Below are 24,298 nucleotides of genomic sequence, written 5' to 3' on the forward strand. Positions count from 1 at the left end.
ACATAGTAGAGTGGTCGCTAAGGAGGGAGCAGAACTGGAACGTTTTTAACAATTTCGCCGGTACGGTTCTTCGCACTAAGGAAGAGGAGGCGCGACGAAGGAATCGTTAGGTTCAATCGTTAATAGGGATAGGTGGACAGCACCGTCTCTGAGAGCCTGTATGCCCTGGCGTGCAGGTTTCGGTGAGGGGACGGGGACTCCGGGGAGATTTCGCGGGGATAAAATTAAAAGACCTAGACCCGGCCGGCGTGGCTGGTTTTGGGGGTGCGCGCGCTCCTTGTGCTGATCGCGCTGGTTTGAGGCAAATGGCATAAAGACCGAGACCCGGTTTCTGTCGGCGGGGGTGGGGAACGGCATAGCCGGGCTTTGCCCTCGTCGGCGGGAATTAAGAGGCAGGCAAGAAAAGATCTAGTACCGGGGCGGTTGACCTGCCGTGCCGGGTGTAAAACCGGTGGGCGGGAAGACCGCCTTAGAGTCAAAAGACACGTCTCTAGGCCGAGTATACTTAATTGGATGTCCGGCCCAGGGATGTAGGGGAAAAAAATAATAATAATGTAGAAAGTTCAGGTTGGGCTCCATTTAAAGACGATTTTAAAGTTTGTTCGGCAAACAAAAATCCGACAATTACCACGATACTGTTAATTAACTTTTTACTTCATACAGAGCTGTAGGATGTAATATGTCTTTGAAAATGCATTTCCTTTACTTGCATCTAGATTTTTTCCCGGACAACCTCGGAGACGAACACGGTGAACGTTTCCACCAAGACATTTCGGTGATGGAAGGCCGCTATAAAGGGAAGTGGAATACTAACATGCTAGCCGATTACTGTTGGACATTAATTCGGGATGTGCCTGAGGCTATTTATAAAAGAAGAGCATCAGCGAAACAATCTAATACAGGTATGGTCATGCAAAATTATAAATTTTATAGATTTTAACCATATTTTACCAAATTTTTATGAAGCGTATTTTATTTAAAACTAAAGGCGATAGAAAAATTATGTTTACAGATCTGTAATGTACGCAAAAAAGCAATTCAAGACATGGTATCACACGTCGAGAAACATAAAAAGAAATTGTTTTGTTTATCAGTGCAATTAGTTAATCACAATTTTTTATAATAAAATTATATAGATAAAGCTTAGCACATGTAACGTAGATAACCGGCAATGTAGCGTGAACAAATATGTTTGTAATGTAAGAAAGTGCAATTAACCAATGATGCAGTTATGCAGTCTAAAAAAAAATACAACCAGTATCAAATCCCGACATCTACATCAACTATTTATATTTTTTTGTCATTAGTACAATTTTTCCCCATTACACGCCCTCACACACGCGCACGCGCGAGGAGCGAGACAGCGGGGGGGAGTTTTCCCTTTGTAATGATGCACAATAGTATAATGTACACAGTAGAGTCACAAACATGAAGCTTATTAATATGGCCTTTTTAATCTTTATTTCACATTTTTTTTAACTTTTACTCGACTGCTCTTCGATATTTTCTAAATGTTGCTAAAGAATAACAATTCTTTTTACAGAAAGTAACTTGCCCGTGAAAAAAAATGTAAGCTGTAAACAATGTAAATAACGATCAATGCTCATTTTACTTCTTTAACTTTGGTATTTGAATTTAGACTTACGTATAACACAGTACGTGTAACATTTTTTTCTTGTAACAAAAACAATATCTTAATTTATTCAGATATTATTCATACGTAAACTATGCCAGTGTACATATGTGCTCTGCCATATGTGTGTAATAAAAGGTACAATATATCATATCATGTTCTTATTAGTTTAACGGGTCTTTCAAGTAAATAAAATTAAATAACTTAAAATTCAATTCAGACAACGTGTAAAATTTTGTATATATATACTAGGCGCTGAGGACTCGCTTCGCTCGCTCTTCTCGTCTAGCCATGGGGCTCCAACCCTGGACCACTGCATTGTACGTTATCCTCATGGTTTTGCGAATAATACTGATAGATAGATAATAATTTTAGTATTCAGGCTTTATATAAACCTGAAAAAGAAACTGAATTACAAAAGATGGAATAATAGTAACTACGGTAACTAAAATACACACACCTTTGACGACGAAAAATTTTAGCTTATTTCTTTATCCTGGTGGTAGAAATATAATAATGATCAATCTATTTTTTATAACGTTACCCTCCTTGGGGGTAAAGAAATAATGAATAATTGGAATATCTTAACCTTAAAGGGGGAACTAAGGCCTCAGTCGATGGATTAAAATCTTCCCTGGAATAACACAAATGTATCATGCAAATTTGAAAGTAATTAATCGAATGGTTCATTTGTGATGTGATAACAAACAGAGAATATTATTATTATATATATATACTTTTCCGAATAACCGTCATCTGTTGTTAGATTGAGAGTGCAAAAGTTAGCCTTCAACCTAATGACAAATACCTCGTTTGAATTTTGAAAGTCGGATCATTGTTTGCAAAGATATTATAAGAGCACCTCCCAAAACAGCGCCAAGGGGCACCCCGTTTGTTACCAACTGATGGTGATGATCGTTGTAGCCTACCATGAGGTGCTCGCATCACCTCACCACTCTATCCTCAGACGCAGTCCCATTATTGTTAAACAGAAATTTTTTTAATTTACTTAATATTATCTTATTTAACGTAAATTTATTTTATTATTATTAGAATAATATTCATCCAAATCATTGTTCAAATCCAGCTCGCACAGTTTACAGTCCATTAATTCAATTCATTAAAGTTTGATCTTTAATCGGGACATCACTTCTACACGCGCGCGCGTGTGTGTGTTAGCCCAAAATAAGAAAATTACTAGTACAACATAAACTGAAAACATGTTATTTACGAAGATAATTTAACGTTGGCCCTGACATTGTTTAAATAATTTTGATTGTCTTCCAGTAATAACACTACCTTGATTCCCGTTACGTTAATCACATAAAGTAAATATTCATATACAAATATTATATATGTAGACAGAAACATAGTACAGAGAAATATGATACACGACAGATTTACTAAAACGACCAACATAGTCTATTAACAAACTGTTTGATCTAGTGAACCTATCTAATATAAAAGTATTTCAAAGATCCCACGATCGATTCCTAACTTGGATTTTTTCCATTAAATACGGCAAAAATAGACCAAAAAATGAAGTACAAAAAAGAAACGATTACGGATAATTGACTATTTTTACACACACACACACACACACACACACACACACACACTAAATTTTTCTTAACTTCACAATCGCAAAAAAATAACCAAAAATTATTTAAAACTACAACAGTCTTGTGCAAATTAAAGAGAACAAGAGTATATTTTGAAAAATCAAATATATTACGTATAAAGAATTTAGTGTTTATTACATATTTTTTTAGTATTTAACATGTCCTCCTCACTCTTCAATAAGCACTTCCATTCTTTTGGACATTGAATCTATACATTTTTTACATATTTCTTTAATTTCTTGACCGTGAAACCACACCTTTATCACAGCACAAATCATTTTCTGCTTAGTAATGCAGTTCATTTTTCTCAATCTTTTCTTCACGATCGATCAAAAATTTTCAATCGAGTTACAACAGTCTGGTGAATTTCGAGGTCGGTGCAAACATTGAATCCCTTTTTGAGACGTGAAAAACTTAAAATTACTTTGATGAGCGGCAGGGGGCCAAACCTTGTTGAAAAACAGCATTTTGGACTCTATTTTCCAATAATGGGATGTACTTTTCACTATCCATTATCCCAGAGATTGGTATTAAAGTTTTAGTTCCAGAGTAGCTGAAGCATCCCCAAACGTTTTTGAATCGTACGAGTATGTTCCTCGAGTGTTATTACCTTGTTTCTTTTCTTAGGAGTTAAGTCCATACCGCTACTTTACTAAATTTATTAACGAAAAAATTACTTACACTAGAAGAAACCAAAATAAAATAGCTAACAAATATACACAACATCTCAAAACAAACAAGATCAAGCGATACTTGAAATAGAAGGAAACAGTTGCACTACATCTGGAATCAGCGACGCTTTAATGTAATCATTATTTGTTTTTTACTAGTAACAAAATACACTACTAGAATTTAAGTTATCTTATAACCAGATTACAAAGAATTTATTCAAGTAAACCAAGTTTTAAAATCCACCGTGGCTAACAAATAAACATAACGTAAAACATGGTTTTCAACATTATATTAATATCAGAAATTAATTTTTATTCGGATAAAACTAATGTTAATACTCTCTCTCTCTCTCTCCCTGCACACAAACTTCGCTACCTTGTCGATTATATGAGTAGTACCGTAAATAAATAACTATTCGACCAGTGAAACATAAGCAACCCTCCCAAGACCCAGTGAGATAAAGATGACATGTAAAGTATGACATGTAAATGAGGTGTACAGTCTTGTACATTTACACATAGCATAGGGGATGCTGCCTACGGATTTCAGCAGCTTATCGTACGATCTGAAGAGAGGCTGCAGAGATGCTGGCGGGTATTATACCGATTGACCTGCTAATTGTTCACAGAAGGAAGCGTAGAGAATTAAGGATGCTTCCTTCTTCGGAGAAGAAGAGATTGATTGTGGCCAATTTACAAGAGTTGATGAATACTTGGCAAGGACGGTGGGATGCGGGAGAGAAAGGTCGGTGGAATTACCGTCTGACTGGGAATTTAAGGAGTTGGTGCGGTAGGACTCACGGATCAATTAATTACAGTCTTACGCAATTCATGGAAACAGTAGAACGCCATGCCATAGCTGCTCGTGCTAGTGAGACACTCCCGACTTGGAGTCTCCAACATAAGATGATTTTCAGCCCAGAGAAAACCACAATAATGTTGCTTAAGGACCGATTGGCTGCTTCCCGGCGAATCCGGGTTCGGATGGCTGGTAGTTGTATCATTTGTAACAGTTTTAATAATACGCACTCTATTAGTCATTTGACTTACATGCACTCTTTTAGTCTGTTGTATTAAAAAATTCACTTATTTAACATGAACAATTAGTTATTTTTTTTAAAGCATCTCATATATAATATAATCATTAAACTTTTTATTATTAAAAAACAACAATCGTTACTTATATAAACAAAATTCAATTTATAGCCAAGTATTTTATTTCTAGGGTTTTATTGCTACGAAATAAAAACTTCATAATGTAATTTCCTAAATATATGCGGTGATTTGAAGGTTATAGCTATTTTGTTAGGTATGCAGTTAAGCTATTATATATTTATTTTTATTTATTTAATTTATATTTGTTTGGTTTTACTTTCCCGTCTATATAGCAGCTGTATAGAAGGGAAAGTATGATGATCGGTCAAAATTAAGCACACCCGGTTTTCACCGAATCTTGACAATCTGACACCTAAGGACTCTACAAAACCGAAAAATGGCATCGAAATTTCCGGGGCAAAATGTGCATACGTATGCATGTATGTTGGCGTGTTAATCCAGGTGGCGGACACCCGTCTTGGTGGCAAAGCTCATCAACTATTTCCGAGATATCTATATCTAGAAGGTCTCTACAAAAAATTACACCCCGACTCGTATTTAACGTTTTGTGGCATTCTGCACTTATATTTATACCACCCATATTACGGAGACGTAAGATAGATCGACTCTGTTCATCGTTGAATGTTTCAACCAGAATCGATCCGTCGCGTAATTTCCTGATATTCTTCGGGGAGCCACTTGCACCTGTTATCGTTTTGTTAATTAAGAAAGGTGAAACCTTATGAAGGGAGCCACCTTCCTGACCATTTCTGAGAACAACGAATCTAATATTTTTATATTTCGATTCTAACAAGTTGTGGTTCTCTTCAGTAGGACTTTTATCCTCGTCAGACAAAGCTGACCGAGGTCTCTTTACAAGACTGTATTTGGTGGTTTTTTCAGATGGACCACCAACCATCATTGTGTTTATTGTTGGAACTGAAATTTTGGTCCCACGAGTACCGGCGAAAAATGGACCACTCCAGCAGAGCGCACGCGTACTGGAGCTAGAGCTAAATACAACTGGGTTCGCCCTGGTGCCCAGAGGACATCGTTCGAGACTCACTACGTAGAGCCATTCACCCATCGGCACGATTTGTTCCCACCTTGGGTTACGGTTGCGTTTCGTAAGATGTCGCAACACCACCGAGTGTAAATGTAAGGAATATCAGTGTAGATTGTTGTTGTGTAATTGTGTATGTTGTAATTTATGTAGTGTTCTTGGTGTAGTATATGTGTATAAAGTAAAGTGTTCCGCAGCTCATTGTATAGTGGGAAGGAAAGCTGCGGAGGCTAGGCCCGTGGGGACGCCAACCCCCAAAGTCTTAAAGAATAAGACTCCCCGTCGGGGTGCAGATCATGTTGGAAAGCGCGGAAAACTGGATGGCTGTAGCAAGGTTTGCTAGGAAGATCATGGGGGAGCTGTATGTCTGAGAGAAGTCTCGCAGGAGTAGAAGAAGGGATCGTCGGAGGTTGTGGGGGGCGAAAAAGGCACCCGGCGGAGAGCCTAGTGGGTTCTTTGTACATGTGGAGGTCGCCTGGACGCGATGGGGTCGTGGGCACTCCGCGCTCGCGTTGGATAGTGACCTGAGGTAAGTATGCTGTAGTGTTCGATTTCCTGTGAGGTGTTTGTTTATGTGATTGGATGTGACTGACTTTGATGTGGTGTGTGAGGCGTGAGGTATGTATTCTGAGTGTTTGGATGTTGTGGAGTGTGTGGTGAGATTCTGGTCTGATGTTTGGTATCTTGTGAGTGTGAGGTTGGTGTCTGTTGACTGTGGTGTCTGAATGTGTGTGAGGGCGTATTCCCTCTTCATGAAGTAATGCACACCAGCTGTACCAGGAAGGGTGGTAGCCAGGGGTGGAGGTTTAGTCGGTAGTGTGCACAAACACATACGCACTTAACATCTTGCGGAACCTGTTAGCGAGCCCGACAGTGCCTACGCGCCCGTAAATGGGGTTCCATCCACTTATCGGTACAATAGGTTTGACCTTTACGAAACGCAAAGGTAACCAAAGGTTAAAGGTGGTGTCGCAAAGGTGGTGTCGCAACACTACCAAGTTTTAGTGTAAGAAGAAACAGTGTAAGATGTTACTGCGTTCCTGCGTTAGGATATATGCTTGTAATTTTTGTAGTATCTGTGGTGTGATGTATGTGTTTGGTGTAAAAGGCTCAGCAGCTCGGTGTGAAGTGGGAAGAAAAGCTATAGAGGCTACCGCCGTGGGGACATCAAACCCCAAAGTCTTAAATAGTAAGACTCCCCATCGGGGTATTCTTATGCATACTGAGGCCGATCATTCCTTAGACATTAATTGAATCCTACCACCAAACGGTATCCACTATATACTATTCATATCCATATAAAAGTAACAAACATTTACTAGAAATTGAATCTCAGAACATTCGATTTTGAAAATCAGCTGTTAAACAAATGATTTGCGACCAGGTAACCACTAGATCAGCCCGGTGGGGTGTAAATAAATATTTTTAATTATTTTTATTTAACTAAGTTAACACAAGGTATTATGAATATCATTTTATTAACATATAAATACCTAATACAATTATTGTAACATATTTTAAAGAAGACTAGCACAAACCACAAAGAACTTTCTCAGTCTAAGCTCTAGAAAATATTCAAAACCTTTCAGTTAAATGAAAAGTAACTTGTTTTCGACCAAAAGTTATAAAAAAAAACAAATTGTAAGATTAAAAATTAAAAGAGCGTCAAATTCTGTTAAAATCTAAAGATGATTTTTTTTCATCAAATAAAATTTATTATAAACATTTGCAAACATGAATATTTCAGACGAAAACTGAAACCAACATATAGTTATAGAATATAACAAGTCATTAATTTAATTGATGGTTATGTACCTTCGTAGTAATTTGTGAATTATTGTAAGTTTATTAACACAATAATAATACTAATATAATCGTGTGACGCTATTAAGGTAACAGAAAGGAATATGTTCTATATTCAAAGATCTGTTTTATATTTACTCCGATTACTGCAATTAATTAAGTCAATTATTGCAATATACTGCTTACAACTAAAAATTTACTCGATTAATAACGATACGAAATACAATTTTATACCAACCAATAAATTTATAAGAATCTGACACATTACATTTACAAAAGATCAGTGTTTGGTGAGCGAATATTCATAAGAGAAAAACTAGTCCAATATTTTTCAGGAAAACAGTAACATTTGAACACTACCAGCAGATTATAGCTGACTTTAGAGTACTGCTAGATGAATGCAACTAAATTGCAGCAAGACAGTGGGAACAGCCAACACACAGCAAATACAAATAATACAATGTCGTTGCTATGATTATTTTCGAGGTCTGTGGCCACTAGATTTAACTCCCATGGATTCTTTTTCTTTGGGTTTATTTAAAAGAAAAAATGTTAAGAAATAGCTTGGCACAGTAGAATCATGTTGATGCCTATATTGCTGAAAGTCAAGGTTATTTCAATCATCTGTTATAATAAAATTGCTCTACATTATGTCATTTTTTAAATTTTATAATTTTAAAAAGTTTTTCATACATTAATTTAAATACGTGTAGCCTTTTTTGATCAACTTTAATCTTCTAAATACAATTTTTTTTAATTATGTTGTTTGACATAACCATTGCTGATTCTGGGTACAATTATTGTCGAGTTTCTTTTTTAACTTAGTAAAAATCTTTTTTTATCTAAATTAAAAAAAAAAGTTTCAATAGAAGTAATTATAAAATAATAATGAATTAAATTAGTAAAATAAGCAACCAACTTACCGGCGGAATGCTGAAATTGTGTTTTCGTAACTCTCTCCGGCCCCTGAATGAAAAAAAATTATATATAAATATACTATTTCCCTATATGCATAAATAAATGCAGTTTATAAAATAATTCAAATATACCAGGCGGGCAGGAATTAACTCCCGATTGAAAATTGTTTATAACGTTTTTAATACTTAACCAATTTTCACGAAACAAAAAACAGTTAATTCCTGCCCATTTTACATACACATATGTATATATGAGAAACCAATAAAGTATTCTTGGGAAAATACTAGTATCCACTGTAATCAGAATTGCGTCAATTTCTCAGGGCGAAAAACGGATTCGTGTATCATTACCTGGACATACGATATATTGGACAATTAAAAATTAAAAACAAAGACATGCAAAAATACAGCATCAAAGTACAAAGCTCCTGTAACGCATGCTAAATGCGAAATAAAACCACGAAGAAATATCACATTATATATCTCAACACAAAAAAATCCCCATCTCCTTTACATCAAATGTCACGAAAAAATGTAACACACTACACTAATTTAAGTATTTGAATAAACGGACGGCCCTAAGAAAAAGTGAAACAAAAGCTAACAACTTTCATTATACGCTAGAATGGTTTACCATATTAGCCCCTAGTTTATACCTGCGATGCAACGCCGTATAACAGATACAATCAACACGGATGTGGTGCACGGTTAGTTGGCATTCGCAGCCAGCACAAACTGTGCATCTGTTTGAGTCATAAGATATCCATGAGTGAGCCCAGTAAGCGATAGGAGTCTTATATCCCTTAAACTACTGATGCCAATTGAACAAAGCAACGGCATCAAGGAACTCATACACGATCCGACAATGCGGCTCACGCCACACTGACTCCCCGCTTATGAATGGCCAATTTTCCCCTTACCACTAAGTTCCAGGGAGGCCTGAGTTCTGCCCCACCCCTCCAAGGGCTGGCAGTCGAATATCATGTGTTCGTTCGACTGGACCTCCCCGCAGACATACAGCTCATCAGCTGCCAGGTGGAACCGAAACAAATAATGGTTCAAAGTTGCGTGGTTGGAGAGCACTTGGGTTCCCGTTACACTTAAAAACGAACTAGAGGCGTACCATCCCCCCAAGTCCTATAAAATCTATACACCGAACTACCCTTAGTTGTGACGTGCCATTTTTTCTTCCATATTTCCATCTCCAGGCTTTAAAGCGTCCTCCACAGGCGGGTGATGGGCGACTGGTCGAAATGTAGAATTACGATCACCGTTCTGTTACGGTGCAGGCCCGGCTCGAAACCGCATCCCAAATACCTCGGCCTCACTATCTCTTTAGAATTTCCACATGGCCGCCCGAACTTTCACCAAAAAATCGATTGGGAGAGCCTTTCCCAATACGGTGGTAGCCTCATAGGAGGTTGTTTTAAACCAATGCATACAATTAAGGCTCTGCGCTGGGCACTCCATCAATTTTTAATAAATACTCGATTTCTTTCCAACCTATGCGCCCAAACGGACGCCGCGTAAGAAGTCATACTTTTGAAGACACCTCGGTACACCATGTACAAATGACGGCCCGACAGCCCGTAATCCTTTCGAGCAATCCTCTTAAGCTTGTGCATCACAGAGACGGCGTCAGCCGCTACTTGCCTAATGTGGTTGCTAAACAGCAACTTCTTATCAAACAAAACACCTAGGTACTTATGAACCCTAACTCGGCTGATTACACAGCCTTTATACTTAATGTGGGAGTTACGACTGTACGATGATTTGTCTGCACCCTTAAGAAGCACACACTTCGTCTTGGGTACAGAAATATTTAAATTTTGCTTGCCCATCCAGCCCTCTGCGGCTGACAAAACCGCCTGCGCCCGGTCTTCTAGCTGTGGTCTTCAATTACCATGAACTAACAGGAGACAGTCATCGGCGAAAACATGGGTCGTAAACCCTTCTGGGAATGTCATTCACAGAAATCCGTCAAATACCAAGTTCCACAGCAAGGGAACGAGGACGGAAACCTGAGGGCTTCCCCTGGTGACTGATTTTTCCACAACTAGGTGCACATCCTTAAACAGAGCCGTACGGTTAGACAAATAGTCACGTACCACGGCCTGCAGGGCTACGGGAACATTGCGGCGTTCTAACTCAAAGAGAACAGAACTCCAACACAAGGCGGGTAATGCTGCCACGATGTCAATAAAAATTGCCAAAACATATTTACAGTCGGCGCTTTCCACCTCGGCATGAGCATTTAAGATGCAATCCTTGGTGTTAATCCCTCTCATAAAGCCGTATTAGCCTCGATTAAGAAAATCGTTCATATTGATGTTTTCCTAAGCCGTTCTACAACGAGCCTTTCAAGCAACTTGCCGATTACCGGCAAGAAGCTGATGGGTCGATAACTGTTGATCTCACTCGGATCCTTTCCTGATTTTAAGAGCACCTTCACCAAAGACACATTCCAACGAGACGGAAAACAACCCCAGCAAACAACCCCGATTGTTCTCGGGGTGCTAAGGAGCCCCGAGAACAGCCTGTCAAACAGCTGTCTTATGACAGCAAATGATAGAATATAACCGGGTCAAGCTGGTCAATCTCCTGTGTCTTTTTCAGTGCCATTCGAGAAACCACTCAGTCTATATCTACGGGATCCAAAGCCCGTAAGCCAGGGAATGATGTCTCACCCGACCTGACGCCGACTTCTGGTTCACCCTCCGAAGCATCTAGAAACAGAGTATCCAGGAACGCTTGGTAAGTCCTGGTGGTCCCGACCACCAAACCAGCAACGAAACTGGACAGCACGTACAATGGCATCTTTTTGGACATATCCGGGGCCTTCAATAACTTGTGGTGGCTCCCTACCCTGTTTCAGTTGCAGCAGCGTGGTTGCACGCAAAATGAGTTTGAGACTCTCTCGAGCCATTTCAGCAACATAACCGGTGTCCTTCGTGACGGCTGTTCGGAAGTAGGAAAAACCCTGTCAAAACGGTTGTCCACAAGGCAGTGTTTTAGGTCTTCTCGTCTGGTTCGTTGAATTCGACTCTCTAATGCGGATGGTTAGTGGCTGCCGCTTCGTGGTTTATACCGACGACGGGTTGCTGCTGGTTGAGGGAAACTCGCGTGCTGAGACAGAACTCAGAGCGACTCAGGAATGTAAGGTACTAAGGTTATGGAGTCTTCAGCATAAGATGGTTTTCAGTGCGGAGAAAACCACTATATGATGTTTCTTAAAGGTCGTCTAACCACGACTCGTCACCCATGTGTTGTGATGTACGGCCTTCCGATTAGGTATATTACCGTTCAGAAATATCTGGGTGTAATCATTGAGAGGCTTCAATTCAGGAAGCACCTTCAATTTGTCACAAGGAACGCTACAGAGCCTTCTTTGGTGTTCGTAGAGTCATCCATCCCGATTGGGGATTGAATTTTCGTACCATACGTATTCTTTACAAAGATGTCTGTGAGGACATAATGTTGTACGCTGCGCCCGTCTGGGCTCATTGTTTAGAATTCTAGTGTTACAGGGACATTTTAATGCGAGCCCAGCGTCTTACATTGTTAGCTGTTGTCGGAGGCTACAGAACTATCTCGAGAGAGGCAGTCTCTATGATCACCGGCATAAAAACCTACTGACAGTCTAGCTACAAAACGTAGCGAGCGGTATGTCTCTAAGCAGGAAGGCCTTCTTACTTCTGGGCGTATGCGAGAAGTTGAAGACCAAGGTTTTGACTGTTTGCAAGTTAACTGGAACCATTATTCTACTGGTCGATATACGCATGGTATATTTCCAGATGTTGGGGACTTGTGTGCTATTAGGTGGGTTCCCCCAATCGGTACATAACTCAATTCCTTTCGGGACATGGTGCCTTTAGGAATAGTTTGACTAGATTTGGTTTGGCTGACTAGGGCTTATGCTCGTACTGTAGGGTCGATGACACTGTGGACCATGTCCTTTATGTTTGTGCCCGGTACGAGGCTGAACGTACCAAAGCTGTTAGGGAGCTCGAGAGAGTAAACTTCTTTCTTGATCTGCGGGTCAATTGGAAGGCCCGCAGAGAATGGACTATAGTGGCTGGCTTCCTCCGATTCCTCGCACTGGGCAGAACAGCTGAGGGGGTATAAGTAGTGCAGTACCTCGGGTGGCTAGGAACCGCGTGGACAGTTGATTGACCGGAGGTAGGCGTTTTGAAATCGAGCCACGGTTAATTAGAAACAAGTATGGTGATTATTAGTAAATTTTCTGTCAGCGGAACGACGACTGCACTGCCGAGGGTATGGTTATCCATGCAGCTGTGAGGTGTAGCGCCGTCTCGACGATGGTAGTTTATGTGATCAACTAAATGTCACGCGGGACTCTGCGATAGATCTGAGTGGGAGTAGGAGGTCTGTCTTCCTCTCCCGGGGTGTGGCGACCGGAATCGTCACATTGCGGGTGTCTTCCCCTACGGGGGTTGGGATAGGCTTTAATCCGTAATCTTCGCTGTCTGCCGGCGGTCTTCTTCTTAGATTAAAAAAAGGGATGGTTGGGTGTCTTACAATTTTGTATCAAAAAAAATTTCGTTTTCGCGAGTGTTGGGGGAAAAGTAATTTTGTACAAATGAAATTACTTAAAAGTAAATAAATTAAATTGTATGAATTTTAAACATCTGCAATCTCTCAATATCCTTTGTTGAACTGATAACACATAATAATATCAACATAATTGAGATTATATTATAATTTTAATTAATAAAACTAATGCAATTATTAACTAATTAATTAATTATTGCAATTATTCAGTTTCAACAAATTAAAAATGAATTGTTTTTATAGATTAAACTGATAACATTTAATTAACTAATTACAATTCAGTACTTGCAAAAAGTAATTATTTAAAGTAAGCTTATTACTTATTTTTTATATGTATCCAACCCATACATATAGTCCAGGCGGTATCTGTTTTCGGTTGGACGTTTTCTATATGACTGTTAATTATTGCTTTAATGCCTCCGGAAGATCATCAGAAATGATTATTTCGTCTCGTTCCAGTTGAAAATAATGTGGTTTAAATCTTTATTAAACAAAATGTTAAAAAATCCCAACAATATCTATTTTTCCCTCTACTTCCCTAAATAACTCGATAACTGTTTATTTTAGAGAAAAGATCAACAGAGAAAAAAGTTTTATTATTAAATTTTACCCGCAATATAGTAGGTTGCAAATCGAAAAATAGGTTATTATTCACACAATTAGCAATAACTGTAAAAAAATGAAAAAAAGAAAAAAGATTTTGGGGAATTTTTTCGACTGCTTATATTTTACATAGTATCTTCAGATTTTGCCTCAAAGAACTTTTTGATATGATAAAGCAACAAGCCAAGTCTCAACAAAATCGGTTCGACAGTTTTTGCACGATAATTTTGCAACCCAGATTTTTTAAAAAATGCGATTTTCCTAGATACTTGAAAATTTAATCACATATAAAAGAGCAGTCAAACTTTCAAATGAATTTTGAAAAATTTAAATCTGTTAATTATGAGAGCCTAGGGAATTTTTCAAACATACTTGTAACTTTTTGCTTTTAAACAAACTGAATATCTTACAAAGTTTTATTTAGATAAATTTTAAAAACAACAGCTTAAAAGTACTCGGTAAGATACTTCTTAAAAAAAAATGCTTCGATTTGTTAATTATCTCCGGAAATATAACCGATCAGAATTGACCGCCATTGTGCAACTTTTGGAAAAAATTATTATCGATAAATTAATAGACCGATATTTAGCAATAATTCGTGTTTGCCAGTATGATATCTGAACTTTTTAGTTTACAAGACATCAATTTAAAAAAAAAACTTTTGTTTGTTAAAATTGCAAGTATGTAAATCTTGCTATAACGAAGCATTGCTGGGTCTGCTAGTTCTGTTTGTTCCATGGGATATTTGAGAAGAGGCTTTACCAAATTAAAGCTCAAGCCGCTGGGCTTTGTGACATCCCTGGACAGGAAACAGAGTTGGTGATCAGTTCACAGGCACCTTTAACAAAGAATGAACAGGCTGGTCAGGTTCTAGCAGCCTGTGCATGGAGGATCTAATAGTCAAAACTTACAAACACATCAGAGAAATGATAGTGGAGAACAGATCAAAAATAAGGAAAAGTGATGTATGGGTGGTGACAAACAAGAAGGATTCTTGCCGAGGACCCGATCAAAAATATACAATAAACATTATGTAAAACAATAAAATAACTATTTTTTATAAAACTATATAATTATCACTTTATATAATCTGATTCAAAAGTAAAAAGTGAACTTTTTTTAATTCAAATACAACTTTCAGTAAGAATTATTAGGTACAGAATACAGAATCCACTATAAATTTACCTAATTAAGATTAACTATATAAATATGATTTTATGACTTGGTTTCATTGACAACTTGGGACTGCCACCAAACACATCAACGAAGCTAATCACAGACATTAAAACTTCAAAACTTTGCAAATAAAATTGGCTTGAAAATATCATTTGAAAAGACAGAAAGTATGCCAAAAAACCACCACGATTAAAAGAAGTAAATGTAAACTGTAATAAAATCAAAATAATAGCCCAATTTAAATACCTCAGAGAAATAATAACAATCTAATTGAAAAAACCTCGATCAAAATACGCAGAAACAAACTATCTAAAGCTCAAAAATGAACCTGATACACTTACAATAAAAAATGCCTATCAATGACCGCAAAAATAAGACACTACAACACAGTTATACCACTTATGTAGCAGAAACACACTTCCACCTGAAAGAACAATCAAAGACAAACAGACTCCAGAAAATCGAAAGAAGTACTGGAAGAACTTGCATCGATAAAAAGTATCAGAAAGACGGGCAGTGCTGGACTGTGCCCGACAAAATTGTGTACAAAAAATTAGAACCCATCACTGATACTATGCATAAGAAAAGACAAGGATTCTTTGGACATATCATGAGGATGAAAGACTGAAGTCTTCTGAAACAGTACAATCTTGACTTTAAAACCACCAAGGCAGGATGCAGATGGATCAGAGAAATAAGAGAGGATCTGAAGGAAATTGGCTTTACACCAGACGACACCACAGCTAAGATAAAATTAAATAAGAAAATCAAGAAGAAAAACACTCACTTCACACTCACAACACGAACATTTTCAACAATAGAAAGGGCACAACGATTGGAACATATGAAAAGGTACTGGGAGGACCAAAAGGCCCAAACAGTTCCATCAAAGAGACTTGGATAACGGACTGACTAAAGTGATCATATGCGGTCATCAAAGAAAAAAATAATAATAATAAATATGAGTTTTCTTTGTAATCATTTAAATCTGTTTTACTAAAATCAATTCCGCATGAATAAAGTACAACAAAAAACACATTTTCCTAAGAGGTTATACGCCTATCTTTTTTTTTTTTTGTTTAGCTTCTAGAATCACCATAAAGTATTACTTCACCTGATGAATGAGGATGATATATACAAATGTAAATGAAGTGTAGTCTTCTACAGTCTCACATTGATCATTCCTGAGATGTGTGGTTAATTGAAACCCAACCACCAAAGAACACCGATATCCACGATCTAGTATTCAAATCCATGTAAAAGTAACTGCCTATCTGACATTTTTATACTAACCTTAAAAAATCATTAAGAAAATATAAGGCTTAGATTTTTATTCTTTTAAAATAATTTTTCATCCAGAAATGAGAAATGCTGCTATAAATATTTCATACAATAATGTAACCTACAACTCAATCAGTTAGAAGAATACATAATTCATTAACATAAGTTTCATTCTAACTTAATATGATGAGAGAGTAAACAAACGTTCACTGAAAATATGGAGTAATTTGCTTCAATTCATCAAGAAATACAATATTGCAAAAAGAAAACTTAACCAACATGATGAGACTCAGGTTATTTTTCAAGAATAACAAGCATCCTACACCAGACAAAAAAATATTCAGGAATGAGATATTCTAATTTTTATTACTGAGCTGAATGTATCATGAATTCCCGATATATCACAATATCATATATGTCAGCATATTAGCCGACCTCAATACAAATGATAACCTGTTTGATGAGAATCATTACTCTCAGGGAATGCATTCCTGACCAGTACCTGTTGAATCACAGTTGGTTTACACCAATAAGAATGAATCAGATTTATAAATGGGATAACTTTAGGAAATTATTTTTCCTATATTTAATAATAAATACAAGTTTTAAATTTGTTAAAAATTAAAAAACTAAATTGAAAAAATATAGTATGTCCAACTGGTGCAGATCATTAACAGTGTAATGTAGAAGTGTGGAGCTCGTAAATTTCAGACCATTGTCATTAGATCCATGAAGGCTTTATGCCAATATGACTTGCTTAAAATCCCCACATACTATAAACTTCCCGTTGCCTCTATCTTGGAAATTATATTGTTCATTTAGTTCAACGTACTGATTTTGCCGTGTTATTTGCATATAGTATAATTTTATTTCAAATTTTTTAAATTTCTTTAAATATATATACCGGTGGGCCAGAAGTCGCGACCTCTTGTAAACATTATCATGTTTGTGATCTTACCATCGATTTTAAATCACCACCTTCTGTTTTCATTAGATAGTTATTTACACAAACACCACAGTGCACTGCTATTCAATCAAACAATCAAACATCTGTTGTAGTACACAGCAGCTATTATGTTCATTGGACATTGTAGATTCTAACTTCTTGTGAAGTTGTTTTTACTAATAAAGAAAGAGTTTTTCCTTTAAAAACCTGTAAGAAAGTGGTTATAATTTAATAATAAATGAATGGAACAATCATTTCAATACTGTTCCATCAACATGGAAGGCTGTCTACAATTGAGGAAAACGTTTTGAAAGAAATTCATCAGCAGTGTACTGCCCCAGGTCTGGTAGGCCATCATTAAATGATGAAACTAAGCTTAAAGTTTTACAAGTGGTTATCCAGCCATAAAAAGTCTATTTGTAGGCTATCTCTAAAACAGAATATTTCTAGAACTTCAAAGAATTTTACATAAGGCTAAATTCATTCATTACTTACTTCGTCTTCGTTGGAAGATGATCCTGATTGTAGGCTTCAATTTTACAACACAATATTAAATGAAGTAAGAGAAGGTGATAACAAGTTGTTTTATAAAATAATTTGGAGTGATGAGGCGACTTTCAAATTAACAGGTCACATCAACAGATACAATTATTGGTATTCAGAGAACCATAGAATGGTTTTTGAAAGGCCGCTAAATCAACCTGCTGCTGTCGTTTGGGGTGGTATCTCATATCATGGAGTTATTGGGCCTTAGTATTTTGATGGAATAGTAACTGCAGAGAAGTACCTGGAAATGTTGGCAACTTATGCAATTCCAAGACTACAAATAAACTACGACAACATCAACTTTACTTTCAACATGAAGGAGCTCCACCCCACTATGCAACAGCTGTTTGAAAAAACGTTAATGAGTTATTCGATGGGACAGTCATTGTCTAATGAGGGGCAATAGAAATGCCACCCAGATCTCCAGACCTTACACCCATGGAATTTTTCTTTTGGGGAATATTATTAAAGATAAAGTCTACGCTACAAAACCGCAAACAATTCAGAACTTGAAAGATGCTATTCAAAGCACCTTTTGAAGGAATAGATTCCAACACATGACTGTGCAAAGAAGTATGCTTACGCATCCCATGTCATCTACAGAAATGTATTGACAAAGATGGAATGCAATGTAATAAATAATCATGTAGCTTCAATGAAGTTAGTTATGAATTCAATTTGTTTTTGTATTCAAATAATGAGTGGATAAAGTGACAAATGAAGAGGTGTTGCGGCAAATTAATGAAAAAAGAAGTGTTTGGAAAAATCTAGCTAAAAGGCTGACTTATAGGCCAAATCTTAAGGTATTCTGGAATAGTCGGTTTGATATTGGAGGGGCAGTAAGATGGGAAAAATTGTGCAGGCAGGCAACGTTTGGAATATAAAAAACAAATTGTTAGGGATGTATGATGTAGGAGGTATACCAAAATGAAATGACTGGCACTAGATAGGGAATCTTGGAGAGCTGTATTAAACCAGTCAAATGACTGAAAACAAAAAAAAAATTCAAATGATGACCTTTATGATGGGTAGTAACTTTTGGCTCACCCAGTATGTATGTATGTGTATATATATATATATATATATATATATATATATATTTATATAGTCTATGACACTCCTGGTAACTTAAGGATTTCAATGTGTGGTCATGCATCTAAACTGGTTCAGCCGTTGGGCTGCTAAAGTGGAACAAACATACACCCTAAATACATTACACTCCTTTTTGGGCAGTCAGATGTAATAAAAAAACATCTTCATTCTAATCTAAACATAAAAATACACTATACAGATGACATCAATATGAAAGATAAATTATAAATATAAAAACAAATTATAAGATAAAAAAAATAGTTAAAAATTTAAAATATTTAAATACCAACATATTATACAGTAAATTAAAAAAAAAAAATTGTTAAACTAAATAACAATTAAGATGATGCTATTGAAGATTATTTTGAGCACATATTTATGTATATGCTGAACTAGATACAGATTAATTGTATGTTTTCTTTTTTAATTAATATTACTTAAAAATTCATAAACAGAATAATATTGTTGTCATAAAAAAGTATTGTTTGATTATATTTCAAATTAACTGATGTGATAAGATTTTTCAAATGGTTGGAATTTATTAAAAATGCGAAGGTATTTTAAAAAAGATAAGATAGAAAGTATAGAAGAAAAATGGGAGAATGTTATAAAGGAAATTCTTAAATCAGCAGATGCAGACTTAGGCAAAACAGGGAACTGGTAAAAGGCCTTGCATACCAGAGGATATAGAGGATATATTGCAGCTAATGGATGAGCATAGAAAGCTTAAGGAAGCTAGTGATGAAGAAGGTAAAAGGACTTATCGCAAATTAAGAAATACTATAAACAGGAACTACAAATTAGCGAAAGAAGAGTGGATTAAAGAAAAGTGTTCAGAAGTGGAAAGAGAAATGATCATTAGTAAAATAGATGAAGCATACAGGAAAGTTAAGGAGAATCTTGTGGTACATAAATTAAAATTTAATAATGTATAAAATAAAGATGGTATTTATAATACGAAAGAAAAGGTTGATATAGGTATGGAATATACTAAAGAGTTTAATGAGGAAATGGATTAGAAACTGATGTATAGCAGAAGAAGAGGAAGTTGAAGAGGGTGAAAAGGGAGTTACAATACTGAAATCTGAATTTAATACAGCATTAAAGGATATGAATAGCAGAAAAGTTCCTGGGGAAGACAGGATACCTGTAGAATTACTGAAAAGTGCAGGTGAGGAAATGATAGATAGATTATACATCTGATGTGTAATATTTACGAAAAAGGGGAAGTTCCATCAAAGTTCAAAAAGAGTATTATTTTCATGATACCAAAGAAAGCAAGAGCAGATAAATGTGAAGAATACAGAACAATTAGCTTAACTATTTAACTATTTATGCATCAAACATTTTAACAAGACTTCTGTACAGAAGAATTGAGAGGAGAGCAGAAGAAGTCTTAGGAGAAGACCAATTTGGTTTCAGGAAAGTGTAGTGGCAAGGGAAGTAATTTTAGCACTCAGATTAATAGTAAAGGAGAATTAAAGAAACACAAACCGACATACATGGCATTTATGAACTTAGAAAAGGCATTTGATAACGTAGACTGGAATAAAATGATCAGTATTTTAAAAACTTTAGGTTTCAAGTATAGAGATAGAAATTCAATTGAAATAGAGGTTCAATTGCTAACATTTTCAGGAACTAAACTGCAACAGTAACAATCAAAGAACAAAATGAAGAAGCAATAATAAAAAAGACAACAATGTAGACAAGGATGTTCCCTATCATCATTATTTTTTAATCTTTATATAAAACTAGCAGTTAATGATGTTAAAGAACAGTTTAGATCCAGATTAACAGTACAAGGTGAAAAGATAAAGATGCTATGATTTGCTGATGATATAGTAATTCTAGCTGAGAGTAAAAAAAGATTTAGAGGAAACAATAAACGGCATGGATGAAGTCCTACACAAGAACTACCGCATTAAAATAAACAAGAACAAAACGAAAGTAATGAAATCTAGTAGAAATAATGTAGATAGACCACTGAATATAAAAAATGGAAAAGAAAAGATTACGGAGGTAGAAGAATTTTGTTTTTTGGGAATTAGAATTACTAAAGATGAAAAAAGCAGGAGCAACATAAAATGCCAAATAGCACAGGCGAAACGAGCCTCCATTCAGAAATATAATTTGTATGCATCAAAAATTACTTTAAACATCAAGAAAACATTTTGAAAAGTATATTTTTGGAGTGTAGCTTTATACGGAAGTGAAACCTGGAAAATCAGAGTACCTGAGAAGAAAAGATTAGAATCTTTTGAAATGTAGTGCTATAGGAGAATGTTAAAAATCAGATGGATAGATAAAGTGACAAAAGAAGAGGTGTTGCAGCAAATCAATGAAGAAGCAATTGGGGAAAATATAGCTAAAAGAAGAGAGACTTAGACCACATCCTGGAAGAGTCGCTTTGATACTGGCGGGACAGGTAGATGGGAAAAATTGTGCAGGCAGGCAACAGTTGGATCATGTAAAACAAATTGTTAGAGATGTAGGATGTATGGGGTATACTGAAATGAAATGACTGGCACTAGATAAGGAATCTTGGAGAACTGCATCAAATCAGTCAAATGACTGAAGGCAAAAAAAAATGGCAATGTTAGCAAAGGCTCTTTTTTGTAAACCAAAGTAATGGTTGAATTATATGAAAACAGTTCCATTGTTTGGTTTGATAAAGGTGATTTTTTATTTTTAAGGAGGAGGTGATCATACTTTTTAACAAAGATTGCACATTCATAAATGTTAACACTAGGATAAGTTAATATTTTTTTATTTTTTACCACTCATATTAACTCATTCTTGGACTATGTATATGAGATTCATGGTATGGCACCTTTCAATCGAATTTTTGAAACACTGCCGCTTATCCATTTGCTCCAAAAGTTTGCATACAGGTTTAACTTAACTAACGACAACACATTTTCAAGTCGCTAAAATGCCCCTAAGTTGCCAAGTGAAAAACAATGCCCATTGAACTTATGCAATCTCGTTTACATGCATATTTTCTTAGTGAAAGAAATTCTTTTAGTGAAAGATAACCTAGCGTGTTTCAAAAGGTTAGGTTCTACCTACTATAACAACCGACTGGAGCTAAATGATAACACACTATTAGTTTTATAAGCAAATGACATATATATTACAGTGTACAGCTGCTACTAGAAATTCTGTACAGTAGCGATGGAAGTTTTGGGAAAATGTTGTAATTTTTAACCGGATCCGAATTTTAGGACGAAAATCGCAAATATCTCGAAAACGGTCGGTCCCAGCGCCCTGGACAGTTTTTTGGCCCCGCTCGATGATTTTCCATTCACTCCCAGTGATACCCGTCGGACGATAATATATTCAAGTACTCCCGGGGCGCCGTTCGGAAATCGGGGAGGTTGTGTGATGGGGTGCCACCACCGTAATATCTCGACAACCGCTCGTCCGATTTTTACGATTCAAACGGCGTATGTATCAGCAGGTCGTACGCTAACTATTTAACGGGTACACTCTTGATCGACCGGATCTTGGTTATCCAGAAATTAAATCGTTTAGCCCTATCTTTTGATTGCACTCGCAAACGTACCAATCCGATCTTTCGCTAAATACGCTCAAAACTGTGCGCTAGCGCAACTGTAAAAAATAAACTTATGAAGACTAAGAAGTAGAAAATAAAAGATATATAAAAAAGACTTTTAAAACCATTCTTATATTAAATGCTCTAAAAAGTAAAAAAATAATTTTAGGATGGTATCTGAGAATGGATTTGACAACAAGCTTGGATAGTGATATCTAAGATTATGTGAAAGTCATAGCTTAAAATCAAAAATTTGCTGTTTTCGCCAATTTTTCCTATGTGTGATGAATGGCCTAAAGAGTAAGGTTCAGATTTGCAATTTGACATGAACACCCCACTCATAATAATAATCATGACAAGCTTAGAGTTTTATTAAGACACTTCTGGGCAAAAAAGTATGGCTTAATTTTGTTATGAATTTAATCAATTTGATCATCCCACAAGAACTTTTCATCTAATGTAAAACAACCAGAAATTTCACTCCGGGCAACAGAAATACTATCATTATTATTCACTCTATTCAAACGCTCAGTGATGCTACGTCTACCTGAGAAGCACCACAATGCAACAGTTTTATCCATACTTAAACTTAGATATTTACAATCCATCAATTAAATAATATTATGAGTTGCTATCATAAAATATTCAATTTCTTTTAAATAATTATCTTCGGATATAGATACAGTTATCTTGTATATATCAAGAAGAATTTCAGATTTTCCTGGAGGTGACAAAGTAACCTACTGGGTTGGTCTAGTGGTGAGCTTGTCATTGCAAATCAACTGATTTTGAAGTCAAGAGTTCTAAGGTTTTATCCGAGTAAAGGCAATTAATTTAGCATGGATTTGAATACAAGAACATGGATACCGGTGTTCTTTGGTGGTTGGGTTTCAATTAACCACATTTCAGGAACAGTCGACCTGAGATTGTACAAGACTACACTTCATTTACATTCATATAACCTCATTCATCCGGTGAAGTAATACCTTACGGTGTTCCAGATGTTAAACAGAAAAAGAAAGGAAGAAAGGTGGCGACAAAGTAGACTCAAATGTCACTGCCTCAACAAATAGAAAACAATGTGTTAAAAATATGATTTGGAAACCATTTAAAGAGGGTCAGGTAAAAAGGCTTGGTTATTCAATGCTTTTAGAGCAAATATATATAAAACTTTTTTTTTCCTTTCAAAATAAAACTAGGGACATGTAGAGTAAACTGTATGAAACAGATATCCTAAAAACAGCATAATTTTACTGGAAGAATAGTGTGAAAAGATTACAAAACCACTAGATCATAACAGTTAAATTAATAGTAGAACATATTATAAAAAATAAAATCTTGTTCTTTAATTAAATGGATATTGGATGAAGATTACAGAAACTCACATTCCTAAAATCTCAGCAACAATTTCATTTCCTGAACTGATACTTTATGGATCTACAATAATTTTCTTGCAAACATCAAGTGAAAATGAATGAATGAATGAATAAAAAGATGCAATATGACACATTTAGTAGTATAATTTTGCTCATTTTTCTTTTGTGAATTTTCTCTTTTGCTGGAATTACTCTTAGATGTATTAATACAATACTTCATTCAATAAATCCAATACATAATATACTAAGTTACAAATATACATTTATCAGAGAATTTAACAAAATTCTCTGATGAAGTAGCAGATAATCATTCCCTGCACTGACACAATGCATTCCCCATAAC

At 36.0% G+C, this 24,298-nt stretch overlaps 1 protein-coding gene across 1 annotated transcript in view; it reads right to left on the reverse strand.

Annotated features, from left to right (window-relative positions):
- The window catches only part of LOC142322782 (lysophospholipase D GDPD1-like), a 73,694-nt gene that overhangs the window by 45,481 nt on the left and 3,915 nt on the right, over positions 1-24,298 (reverse strand). The window contains exon 2 of the mRNA XM_075361858.1: positions 8,811-8,853. Within this exon, the coding sequence (XP_075217973.1) occupies positions 8,811-8,853 (43 nt within the window). The remainder of the gene's footprint in view (positions 1-8,810; positions 8,854-24,298) is intronic.

Source organism: Lycorma delicatula, chromosome 4 (assembly GCF_047948215.1).
Source record: "Lycorma delicatula isolate Av1 chromosome 4, ASM4794821v1, whole genome shotgun sequence".
NCBI classification, from domain to species: Eukaryota; Metazoa; Arthropoda; class Insecta; order Hemiptera; family Fulgoridae; genus Lycorma; species Lycorma delicatula.